General features: G+C 49.3%; 1 protein-coding gene across 7 annotated transcripts in view; it reads left to right on the forward strand.

Moving 5' to 3' along the window:
* The window catches only part of TMEM39A (transmembrane protein 39A), a 28,223-nt gene extending 16,317 nt beyond the window's left edge, over positions 1–11,906 (forward strand). For 4 of the 7 annotated variants that reach the window (XM_038387884.2, XM_043512339.1, XM_043512358.1 and 1 more), the window contains exons 2-9: positions 784–977; positions 1,960–2,182; positions 5,409–5,492; positions 7,093–7,247; positions 7,749–8,097; positions 8,989–9,176; positions 10,159–10,279; positions 11,395–11,906. In XM_038387884.2, coding sequence (XP_038243812.1) covers positions 865–977; positions 1,960–2,182; positions 5,409–5,492; positions 7,093–7,247; positions 7,749–8,097; positions 8,989–9,176; positions 10,159–10,279; positions 11,395–11,628 — 1,467 coding nt within the window. In that variant the 5' untranslated portion in view covers positions 784–864 and the 3' untranslated portion in view covers positions 11,629–11,906. Of the gene's footprint in view, positions 1–783; positions 978–1,959; positions 2,183–5,408; positions 5,493–6,668; positions 6,750–7,092; positions 7,248–7,748; positions 8,098–8,229; positions 8,292–8,988; positions 9,177–10,158; positions 10,280–11,394 lie in introns of those variants that run through there. The other 3 variants (XM_038387886.2, XM_038387883.2, XM_043512367.1) reach the window with 3 other exon arrangements.
* Positions 11,907–12,931: the final 1,025 nt, after the last annotated feature.

The raw sequence follows: 12,931 nt of genomic DNA on the forward strand, positions 1-12,931 counted from the left end.
TCTCTCTGGGGTCAATACCACTGGACTTTTGTTTCCTACCTCACAGTACACTTGAGTTATACACACACATATATCTTATACCTTATGACCCCGTCTGTTCTGGAAATCAGACAATTTTAGTTAGTTTAAACATGGCTCTTGCTAGCAATGCAGTAATATAATTTTCTTTGCCAGAGTAGAGTGAGGTGCTGTTTTGCTAAAACTAGCTGTAGACTAGTCAATGGCTGACACTGTTTGACGTCCGGTTACACAGAGCCTCATTATCCACCAACTTCAAAAACTGTTTTCCAACTGTAAATTGTTTTAGAAAATTATGGAGAGCATCTTATCTTTCACAATTTCTTACATTGAAGCAAAGAGAGGTTCATTTTATTCTTGCTGTTACACTAGAGCACATAATTCTTCTTTGCTTAGTGACTAGAGATCATCTGTCCAGCTTCTCAGCCAACAGGAGGTTATACTGTTCATTGGCAGTTCATTTACACAATCACTTCTTAAAAGCATAGTGCTAATATGTCTTAATGTTTACCTGTAAGCACTATTCCATCCTATTTATTCAGGCAGACAAGGGATCTAAGATTGTTTTAAAGGGTCAGTGGGCCCTAGGGTATTGGTAGGAGTCCCAGGTTTGCCAGTAAACCAGTCCCAGGTTTATTTGCTGTGCAAATAAATGTGGCTTCTTTCTGGATGGATTGACCTGGTCTCAACTATGAGGTGGGTCACTGGAGGTTTTCAGCTTAATTAATACTACTGTTCCTCCCCACACCTCTTTCTCCCCTGCAGAGCTGGGAAGGCTTTTGGGTTGTTGTCTGGGTCTCAGGGCAGAGCCTGCTGGAGGCACTGGAAGTGGATCGGTTCCTGGTCATGCCCGGTGGAAGGAGGGGACCCAGTCGGCAGCAGTTAAGCCGTTCAGCTTTGCCTTCTCTCCAGACTTTGGTTGGTGGGAGCTGTGGCAACGGCACTGGTCTGAGAAACAGGTGAGGACAAAACAGTATGGCCAGCAAGACACACTATGATACAGTGAGGAAGTGTTTTCTAATGGTTAGAGCAGAAGCCTGGAAACCAGGAATCCTGGGTTCTGTTCCAAGCTCTGTGAAGCAGTCTTACCTAATGGCTGAAGCAGCAAATTGGTAGACCAGAACCTTGAGTTCTTTTTAGTGGCACTGGGAGGGAGTAGGTCTAGTGGTTAGAGCACAAGCTGGGACCGAGGACTCCTGCATTCTATTCTTGGCTCTCCGAAGGAGAGTGATCTGGTGGTTAGAAGGGAATTCCTAGGTTGTCCCCTTGGCTGTGCCACTGACTGACCCATTTCCCTGTATGTCTCCTTTCTGTTTTACATTTTAATATCTGTCCCAAAGGGAGAATTGTGGCTCTGTTCACAAGCAAAGCATTCCCCGTGTCACTGGAAAGGACAGAGTGATAGAGACTAGGAAGGCACAATTTTCATCTGTTTCCCCAGCAGCAAGATTGGGGGCCATGAATCCTAGAACTGTGCAATCCTAGCCCGTTCCGCTCTGTTCTCTGCAGTGCTGCTGGGGAATCACTGTAATGTGTCAGAGCATAGGCGTGATTCTCTCTCTGCTGCAGGTTGTGAGGAAAGCTAGAACAGAAGTGTGTATAAGGGGAGATGCGCTGCCACTAGGGTATGAGGTTGGGGAAGTAACTTCTCTTCTTTATGCCTTAGTCCTCTTCTGTGAAATGGTTATAATAATCCTGGAGAAGTTGAGAGGCATCTATGGAAGAGGCCAGGGAAGGGTGTCAACTGTGTTAAGATGAGCAGGGAGCATCTACTTGCCCTGTGCTAGATGTGTGAATGATGCAAACTCTGGTCATCAGGGTTCTGCTTTCCTTAATCTCATGCTCCCTGCACCATTCAGTAATCACCCTGAAACCTTAGGGAGGCAGATTGAGGCAGCACAGGATGCTGACCCTATAATTAATGGCGTCCGTCTGTTTCAGGAATGGTAGTGCGATCAGCCTCTCAGCTCCTCCCATAACGGCCCTGATCACCCCAGAACCTGTGCGTCACTGCCGGATCCCTGACCTGCCACTGGACGGGAGCCTTCTCTTTGAATTCCTCTTCTTCATCTATCTGCTAGTGGCGCTCTTTATTCAGTACATCAATATCTACAAGACTGTCTGGTGGTATCCCTACAATCACCCTGCCTCCTGCACCTCTCTGGTGAGTTTCTCATTGTGACGTTCCTCTGGTGTTATCTGGACCCGTGATCTGCTAGGTCACTCCAATCCTCGACTCTGGGAGCCAGCCTTACCATGCTCTGCTGTGAGAACCCCCACTCCCGGGCTGTTCACGCACAGCCTCTGGCATGTAAACTGCTCCCAGCTACTTGAGGGAGCACTTTTGGCCAACCGCTGCTTGGATTGTGCAACCAAATGACACTAGCCAATATCTCCGGTCCCAGACACAATCCTAGGAACCTCCATCTGGAAGTGTACAGTTATGCCCGTTGGATGCTACAAGCTTATATGAGTTCGTCAATTTAACAAAGAATTTGATATATACCAGGCTTGTTATCCCAAGGGGAGTCTCTGACATGCTTCAGACCAAATACACTGCTTCAGGTAGAATAAACCAACAAATTTTTTAACTACAAAAGATAGATTTTAAGTGATAAGTCAAAGCACAGCAAGTCTGATTTGGTCAAAGGAAATAAAAGCAAAACACATTCTAAGCTGATCTTAACACTTTCAGTGCCCTTTCAAATTTAGATGCTTCTCACCACAGGCTGGCTGGTTGCCCTTCAGCCAGACTCTCCCCTTTGATCAGCTCTTTAGTCGCTTGGTGGTGGTGGTCTGTAGATGGAGGTGGAAGAGAGACAGCATGGCAAACGTGTCTCCCTTTTATCATGTTCTTTCTTCCCTCTTGGCTTCCCTCCCTCCCCCACCCTTCAGAGTCAGGTGGGCATTACCTCATTGTAGTCCCAAACTGACCAAGGGAATGGGGGTGACTCAGTTGAAAGTCCAACAGATTCTTTTGTTGCTGCCTAGGCCAGTGTCCTTTGTTCCTGTGAGGCTGGGCTGGGTTTGTCCCATACATGCCCTGATGAGGTGTGAACTGCCCCTCTGCTCCTGGAGAGTTTTAACCAGCACTCGTGGGTGCTCGCATCCCACTCCCGGCTCCTGCCTGGGCTTGTTTTAAGCCATGAGGACACATTTACAGCCTCCTAACTATATACCTGAAATTACAACCTATACCATTACTATAACAACAATGTTCAGTGCATCATGAGCCTTCCAAAGACATCCAACATGACAAACTTTGCATTGGATACCACACAATCGTATTATAAGGATGAACGTGGGGGTGCAGGGCATAGGCGCCGATTTTAGCCGGCACTGGTGGGTGCTCGCACCCCACTCCCAGCCCTGCCCCAACCCTGGCCCCATTCCAATCCCTTCCCCAAATCCCTGCCCCCGCCTCCTCTCCCGGCCGCGCTGCGTTTCCCCTCCACCATTCTCCCAGGCTTTCGCGCGGCAAACCTGGGAGGGGGAGAAGTGGAGCAGCAGCGTGCTCAAGAGAGGAGGCGGAGCGGAGGTGAGCTGGGGGCGGGACACGGGGAGGGCTGTAGGAAGCAGGGGTGAGCTTGGGGGCGGGGTGTGCAGAGGAACCACTCCCTGCCCCAGCTCACCTCTGCTCCACCTCTGCCTCCTCCCCTCTCCCTCACAGCCTTGCCGTGCACGAAACAGCTGATTCGCGGCAAGCCTCGGAGGGAGGGAGGGAAGGGGGAGAAGCGGAGCGGCGCCGGCGTGCTCAAGGGAGGAGGCGGAGGTGAGCTGGGTGGAGGGGGCCGGTGGGGAGCTGTCGGTGGGTGCTGAGCACCCACCAATTTTTCCCCGTGGGTGTTCCAACCCCGGAGCACCCACGAAGTCAGCGCCTATGGTACAGGGTGTTCTCCTGAGGTACGGAGCATCACACCCATCCTCAGAGAGCCCGTGTCTCCTCATTACATAGCTTCTCCTCGTGGCTCCTTCAATCCAGAGATCGATGAGCATTTGACGTAAATGAGTGAAATAAGCCCCACAATCTGCCAATCCGGTAGAGTTATAGAGGTGAAGAGACTTAGTCCCTTTAGTTGACCTGCAAGGTCCCTTAACGGAAATTGTAGATGAAAATGTTGATCTGATATTTACCAGTTCTAGTCCGCACCTTGGTTTTGGAATGGAGCAAAGAGTCTGTTAGACTCCTGGCTCGTGGAGTGGCTACTCCTATAGTCAAAACCAACTGAGACCAACAGAAACCAATCGAAGAAGATAGCTGGAATTTCCATGAGAGTCACAGAGCGAATCAGCAACAGAGTTAGGAATAGATACAGGAGATACACTGATATACAACAGCTGAGGATCTCTACTGACTTCAGCTCTCCTGAGTTTAATGTAGGCCTTAAGCACCAACATTGCCTTACTGAGTCACACTGGGTTGGTCCAGCAAGGTGAGCATACTGCCTTTGGGTGGTGGCTTATGCCTGATGCTTCCAAGCTGGATAAACCTCCTCAGAATGCACTTAGCCAGTTAAGCAGTACTGCATATGGGGTGGGCAGTAATCCTTCTTTGAAGCATGAGGCTTTGATTTGATCTCTCAGTATTCATACTTATAAATATTATTGGCAATGAAACTATTTCGCTGTTAGTTTGAAATTCAGCTACAGTACAGGCCTGATCACTCTCCTCTGTGAAGAAAGAATGTTCTGTCTTAGATCTTCTCTGCAAAATCTACCTTAGTTATCTCATCTCTGCCCCTATTAGAAGCCAAATGTTCTCATTCACTCGAGGAACTTCCGGTACCAGACACAAAGTTCAGTGGCACCCAGGCTTAGCCCATTGGACAGCTGTACTGGCAGTTTCCAAGGAGCCCAAAAGCTGTATCTAATTTGATACTACTGCAGCTGCTGCTAACTTTAATACAGAGCTGTGGCCTGTGGAGATGACAGTTTTCAAATCAAGCTGGAGTATTGCCTGCTGGAACTTGTATTCTCCACAGCCCATATTGCTGCCTAAAGAACAAGGCAGGCTGCCTTGTTCTGGGAACTGCATTTTGGAAACCCCTTTTCTGGTTGGTAATGTTACCTTTCCAAGAGAATTTGTGCATAGTGCTCCTCAAGATGCTACTGACTATAGATCTGTCTTTGGCACAGGGTTTCCTTTCTAAGCGGTAGTTGTTAAGGGAGGCGGGACCTGTGTATGGTGCATGTCTTGCTTCCTCACTCCTCAGGCAGATCCAGTGTGACAAATTTGCTAGTTTCTCTTCCCCCATAACAGGCAGACTTGATTCTTGCTCATCTGAGCTCCTGGTTCTCCCCCCTCCAGCCAGCCGAGCAGCCCCACCCTCGCCAGGTAGATTTCACTGGTGCCTTCTCCTGGTGAAAACCTTTTCTTTTTCCTCCTTTAGAATTTTCACCTCATTGATTACCACCTGGCAGCGTTCATCACGGTGATGCTGGCACGGAGGCTGGTGTGGGCCCTCATCTCCGAGGTAACATTTTACAGTTGCTTCCTCTACCACATCTAGATACTTGTCCTAGAGAGGTCTTTAGTGAGCTGAGTGAATTTGTGTGTGGGGAGGAACAGTCCAAATGTCCAACACCTCAGTATGGGTGTGAAGGGCTGAGCACGCTGCTTTGATGGTGCCCATGGAACTCCCCCTTTACCTCTGGGCTGTGCTCTGCTCCCTGGCTCCCACCTGCCCTGTAGCATTCAGGAGCATCCTGGCCTTTGTGTTCTCTCTTTGAGAACTGGAAGGAGGTTAAATGGTCTCACTTCCTCTGTGGGAATCATCTGGCTGCTGTCATTTGGGAGGAGCAGTGAAGGGAATTGCAATAGTTGAGGCAGTGAAGGAAAGAATAGGTTGTTCATCCAAGGCTAAATTCTGATGATATTCTAGAGGGGAAAATAAGAGATTTCCAGACAAGGGAAATGTCAGAGATTCGAGGGAGTTCAAAGTCATGGCTAAAATGGGTATAAAATAAAGGCTGAGAAGTTAGTGAAATAGGAAGCATGCGTAGCTGGTAGACCTGCTCTTCTTCAGCTCTGGTTGCTTTTCAGAAGCCTCCCAGGAGCACAAAGTTCCTTGATTTCACTGAGAATTGTGTCTGTGTATTTGAGGGCAGAAGTGGTCCAAGTTTGGGCTGGGAAAGATCACTTGGGCCGCCAACAGTTTTGCAAGTGAAAAGACAAGTAAGTGTTGGAAGCTCTAGCCACTGGGATAGTTAAAGCTGGGACAGACAAAGCACTGGAGAACGTACAGTAGGGAGTAATCCTGCCATGTTCAACTGGATTAAGTGGGACCTCAAAAGCTCTTCTCCATCTCTGAGTTCTATCATTTTCAGTTAGGTTATCGTCCTCAGTAATGCCTCCCCTAGACCGTTCTTGGATTTCTATGATGATGGGGCCTTGAAACTCCTTGCTAAGTCATCTCTTATATGGCCTGTTCAGCTTCTGACTCCTAAGAATTTTTTCTTAATGTAATCTGCTCTGACCTCTTCAGAGACCACGAATAATTCCTTTATTGTAATCTTGAATGCATCTTTTCTTTGCAAGACTGCAGTCTGTAAATATACTGGAGGAGGGGGAGAGAATGTTCAAGATGCAACATGTCTCGTTGTCATGGAGCAATAAAGGGCTAACAAAATACTTGTTTCCTACTTTGCAGTTCAACTTTAAAAGGCCCTATTCTAGGAGTAACCTAGCACGAGGGTCATCAACCTTCCGCCTGTGGATAATCCGCTGGCAGGCCGCGACACATTTTGCTGACGTTGACCATCCGCAGGCACAGCCCCCCGGCCAATGGGAGCTGCGGGAAGCCGTGGGCTGCAGGGACATGCTGGCCTGTCACTTGCAGTGGGTTCAGGCTGGGCTCTAAATAGTCACTATTATTTTGGATTGTCCCAACCAATGAATGGGCTCGAAGAGCTACCTCCCAACACCCCTCACCATCTCTGTTTCTGAGGAAGAGGGCAGCAGTCACTCCACTTCCAGCTGGAATCCTGCTAACCCTCTTTCTCCCCCTTAGGTGCCTGCCACATGGCCATACCATGGCATTAGGTAATTCTTTCTTCTGGGATTTGAATTTGCAGGCCTCTCAGGTGAGCGCAAAGTCAGTGATTCACTACATGGCACTGATTATGGCGCGCCTGGTGCTGCTCACACTGTGCGGTTGGGTGCTCTGCTGGACTCTGGTCAATCTCTTCCACAGCCATTCTGTGCTCAACCTCCTCTTCTTGGGCTACCCGTGAGTATTGCCCTTACCTTGGGGAAAGGACGGGGCCATGAGCCCCAGTGGAGGTGGGAAATGCGTGGCCTCAGCCATGTTGGGAATGTTATACAGAGAGAAACTGCTGACCTGTGACCCATGTTGGAGGGGTGTGTGGTTAGAGGAGCTCCTGGCTTCGGAACCCCAGTTGGGTAGGAGTGTGTGTGTGTGGGGGAGGTGTCTGAAGGAGAGGGGAGCCATTAGCTCTGGCGCCATGGAGAGAAGTGGTGGATGTACTGTTAGTAGTAAGTGGGTTTATTGAACCTCGGAAGCCTGTAGGTGGGCTCACGGATCTCCTAGCCAAGAATTTTAGAGAGACAACTTTGTGCCCTGCAGAGGCTCCGTTTCTTACATTGGGCTCTGAGTACCAGACAGCGCTGGCTTCCGTGGAGTTTCTCTCTGGAGTGTGCTTGTGTCTGCTCAGTGATGGCACTCGGTCTTGTGTGTGGTCAGCAGCCATCTCACCCTCCTTTCCCACAGGTTCGGTGTCTACGTTCCCCTTTGCTGCTTTCACCAAGACAGCAGAGCGCAGCCCCTCCCAGCGGACTGCAGCTACCTGGTGCAGGATCAGATGGTGGATGACGGGACCTCAGGCATTGGCAGCCTGGTCAAACCCAAAGACTTCCTCTCGCTCCTGCGGGAGTCCCTGAAAGAACAGTTCAATAACCCTATGGCCATCCCCACCCACAGTTGCCCCCTCTCCCCGGACCTCATCCGCAATGAGGTGGAGTGCCTGAAAGCGGACTTCAACCGCAGGATCAAGGAGGTTCTCTTCAATTCCCTCTTCAGTGCCTACTATGTGGCCTTCCTGCCGTTGTGCTTCGTGAAGGTAGCTGTTGTCCAGCTCCGGCACTCTCCCCTGCTCTCCCCCTCGTCGCTGCTGTCTCCTCAGTTTTGCACGAAATCGTTGACGTGCCAGATTACTGGTTAATCCCCTTTTTTCTGTCTCCCCTTTTGGCAGCCTGGATGGTGGAGTGTGGCTGCATCTGGAATGCACTAGTACCGCTCCTGGTTGGCGGATAGGTATACACGTGATGCACCCGTGGTCCCCTCCCCCGTTTACTAACCCCCATTCTCTTCCCCAGACTGACAGATAACTGTGGTCGTGCCACAAGTGGGCACCAACTGCCATGTTCACCTCCCAAATTTTGCCAAAGGTTGGGGTGTGTGTTCAGATCTGTTTTGGTTCGGCCTGTTGTAGAACAGGGCCAGCAGAGAAGTCTGGACCTGAACCAAAGATCTGAAGTGTTGGTGCCAGGGCTGTGTTTTGGTTCTCTAAATTGTGCCAGGCTCAGTGTCTATTAACTAAAAAGTTGGGGACTTTCACAGTCAACCCAGTTTCTGTTGTCCATTGTTGTGTGACAGGAGCTTGTTAAGATTGTCTGATCATTAATCTGCTGCAATGAAGGGAAAGGGCTCCACTATCCATGGAGCGACCCTGGTCCATGTACACTCCATGGCTCAGCTACCCTTCTGGTATCAGCTGCTGGGGGAGGAGATGCACAAGTATATCACAGGGTGCATCATCCCCTGCCCATTCTCCTCTAGGCCCAGGAGAAGGAATTCTGAGGTGTCTCCTAGGTGGTAACCCTCCAAACTCACTGGCCTGGCAGTGCATGCCTGTGAAGTCTGGAGCTGGTCTGCTGGTTGCACACAGCACCTCCCTGTGCTCTCTGCTGTGACATGCAGCGGCACTAACCTCCCATCCGGTCTCTTGCAGAGCACCCAGTACTACGACATGCGTTGGTCCTGCGAGCACCTCATCATGGTGTGGATCAATGCCTTCGTTATGCTCACTACGCAGCTGCTGCCCCCCAAGTACTGCGACCTGCTGCACAGATCAGCTGCCCACCTGGGCAAGTGGCAGAAGCTAGAACATGGCTCATACAGCAACGCCCCACAGCACATGTAAGTGCAGGCTGGGAGGGGTCAGTGTGCTCTCCCCATTAAACAAGGGCATTCTAAGATGCGGCGGCTGTTTGCCTGCTGGGTTTACAGTGAGGAAGCGTCTCCATTCTTCCTAGTATTTGATGGAAAGGTCATGGCTGTTCTGCTCTGTCTGCACTGCCAGGGCCAGCACTGCCCACCCTCTGAGCACTTCCTCATGGCAGTGCCCTGGCAGTACTGGCTCTTGTTCCCCTGGAACTCTCTGTCACTCTCTTGCAACCACTCAGAGCAGTTAGTTCACAGCAGGTGGTGGGATGTTTGCCTAACAGCCCCACTGACACTAATACAAGGTGCTCTTGGTTCTTGTGGTGACAGCCATTTGGGCCTTGTAGTAATGGGTAAGGTTAAGATTTTGTCACGTTTCAGAAAAAGTCAGACAGGTTGTGGGCAATACATTCATGGAAGCCCGTGACCCTGTCTGACTTGTATTAAAAATAATGGGGGGGGGAGGGCTGACAGGGGATGACTGAAGCCTGGGGAGGCGGAGGAGAACCCAAGCCCTGCTGTGGGGAGGCCCAGCACTTGTGCTCAGGGCTCCAGGGTCCCCCTGCTGCCTGCGGCGGCTTGGAGCTGCATGGCTGGGAGCTGATGGGGGGTCCCCTGAAGGCTGAGAGCTCCGGCCCTGCTGCCCTGGGGCTGAGGTGGAAAATGTCATGAAGGTTTCTGGAAGTCTCAGAATCTGGGACATCTTATCCTTATTAATGGGGCTCTGCCTGGTCTTATTCCTGACTTCATCTTAGACTCCGTCTGTGATCTTGTCACCACTCCGTCTCTGTTTCCCTGAAAGGAATAATGATACTTACCTGCTTTTGGCAGGTGCACTGAAATTCTCTCATGAGACATGAGCTCTTGAGCTGATCAAGGGAACCCTCCCACCCCACCACTCCCATCACCACTTGCTGCCTCCTGTAGGCTAATGGCACGTCTTTCTTTTTCTCCTCAGCTGGTCAGAAAGTACGATCTGGCCACAGGGCGTGCTGGTGCGGCACAGTCGATGCCTGTACAAGGCAGTAGGGCCTTATAATGTAGCAGTGCCTTCAGATGTCTCCCACGCCCGCTTTTATGCAAGTATCTCTTCTCCTGATATGTCATCCTGGGTGGGGGGGTTGAGCACTGCTGCTGCAGAGCAGGTTGAGATGAGACTGAATTGAAAGTCAGGCAGAAGGAATAAATTGGATTCTTTAATCCAGCAAAGCCAGAGCCTGGTCCCCCCCCTTTTTCTTAATTTCCTGATCTTTCCTTTACGGCCCTCTAAAGTTTTCTAATGTGCATTGCAGACGGGCACTAGATACAGAGCTCCATTTCTGCCATAAACATATACTTCATAGATTTGTTTCATTCTGGGAACTAAACCTCTTACTGAAACAACTGCTGGGTAGTGACTAGCAAAGAATAAGACTTAAGGTGGTTGGACCGCTTTTAGTTTTGAGTCCCCAGAAGGCCTGGCTTTCTTTCCTAATTCTAGGTCCCCTTTATTTTATTTTCTCTCGATTCAAGTAGTTAACTATATGGCCCCCTGTAGTTTTGAAGATGTTTAATTCTAGATGTGGCCTGGTGGCAGCTGCTGCTGCCCTGAAAGTTGAAAATGGCAAAAGAATTGAAATGCAAAGAGTCACTCTGGCACTTTGAGGACAGAGTGGGAGGGAGAGATGGAGCCTGTATTGTCTGTTGCAGTGTGCACCTAGGTTCGTATGCATTTGTTTGGGGCCTGTGTTTAATGCACTGGTGAATCTCAGTTCAGCTCCAAATGGGCACTCTTGTTGGCAGTCACAGCAAAAAGGCCAACGACTGAATGAGCCACAGAGAGTGAACTCTTCTGTCAGTCAGGGTGGGAAGGGGAAGGGATTTCAGCCCTGGGTAATTCCTTCTGCTGGCTCTGGGAAGAGGGGCTTTCTAATCACAGTGCGCAGCTAACCGGAAAGCAGTGTCAAGTCCAGAGCAGCAGCACATACCCATTCTCCAGAATCGCTGTAGCATTGCTGCCTGGCACAGTAACGTTCCAAAGCAGGGAATCCAGATTGCCAGGGCATTTTTCTTGGTTGCCGGCTAGCAGCTGATCTGGACGTTACAGAGTATTTACCCCAATGCCCGACGCCCTACAACTGCTACAAAAATATTCTGTCAGCTTCTTTACCAGAGCAAACTACAAATGTGCTGATTTTTCTTTTCCCCCCTGCAGTTCCTCTTTCACCGTCCATTACGGCTGCTCAATCTGCTTATCCTCATCGAAGGCAGCGTCGTCTGCTACCAGCTGTACTCCCTGCTGCGCTCGGAGAAGTGGAACCACACCCTCTCCATGGCCCTCATCCTCTTCTGCAACTACTATGTCTTATTTAAGCTCCTTCGGGACCGGATAGTATTGGGCAGGGCCTACTCTTACCCCCTCAACAGCTACGGACTCAAGGCATATTAACCTGCCAGATGCACCAAGGGGTGGGGGGGAAGGGGAGGGAATCTCAGAAAACCTATTTTCGTACAGTTCTATTTTTTTCTTGCGCTGTTTATAAATATTTAAGATATTTTATATTTTGTATACTATTGTTTTGTGGGGTGGGAAGGGGGCAAGTAGCAATTAAATGTTGCTTTATAAACAAGGTGTTATTTTATATATATATATATATATATATATCTATAAAATCAGTGTGTATATACCGTATTATCTATATCCATACATACAGTTATGTGAAGCAACAGGCTTGTGCGTGTGGTCACTGTGTCTGCTTTGCTCACACAATTGCACCGCCACTGTCTCTTAAGCCCTGTCTTGGGAAGCAGGAGGAGTCTGTTACCAGGTAGAGGACTTGTCTCCTACTATGGAAGTGTGAACAAACCCAATGGTGGAGACTAATCAACAAAGCCAACTAAAACCAGGGGATTTCCAGAGGATTTCCTCTGACTGCTTAGTACCAAGAACCTTGCGCACAGGCACGTGCTGCTCTGGGACATGCATGCCCCTCTGGTGACATAAAGAAGAAAAGCATTTTGCTCTAGCAGGTCAAGGTTGGTGCCAGGACTTACCACAGAAGCTAGCACTAAATCCACAAAGGAACTTAAACCCTAACCCTGGTGCTTGGGTGCCTAGTAGAAGCCACAGCTCTGCATTAGGTGTCCAAAAATGGGATCCATGAGGGGCAGCAAGCTGAAACAGTAGCCATTGCAAAGGGACATGAGCACCTCTTTCCCATTTGGAGGGAAGCACCTCCCTCTCATCATGACCCTTCTCCTTCAGTTGGGTGTCTAGCTCATCACAAAAAAAGTGATAGTGGTGCCATAGTAGCCCTGGGGTAAGAGCACTTAACTGGGATAGGGGAGACCCAGGTTCACTATCTCCCTCTGCCTGATGGGGAGCAGGGATTTGAACTCGCATCTCGGATTTTATGCTGTAGGTCTCTTGCCATACTACTTTGTACAAATAATGGACCTGTCATTAAGGCTAGAGAATGAGTGACTCTAGTGCTTAACAAATAGGCTTGACAGCATTGGATTTTTATTCTTTTTTACATCACTGGATAATAGTGATTGGTTTTTAAGCATTTTTATCTATTTACATTTTCAGAGTTGTGCAAAATTATGGGGGTGTCAGACAATTATTTAATAAGTTGCTGTTGATTCAGAAAGTTGAAGCTTTAGCTGTTCACAGAAATTGTCAACACCAGCTGTCAAAATAGAGTAAACGAACTCCTAAATTTGAGAGATTTTCCTTACTTTGCCTATCT

Source organism: Dermochelys coriacea, chromosome 1 (genome assembly GCF_009764565.3).
Source record: "Dermochelys coriacea isolate rDerCor1 chromosome 1, rDerCor1.pri.v4, whole genome shotgun sequence".
In the NCBI taxonomy this organism is placed as follows: Eukaryota; Metazoa; Chordata; order Testudines; family Dermochelyidae; genus Dermochelys; species Dermochelys coriacea.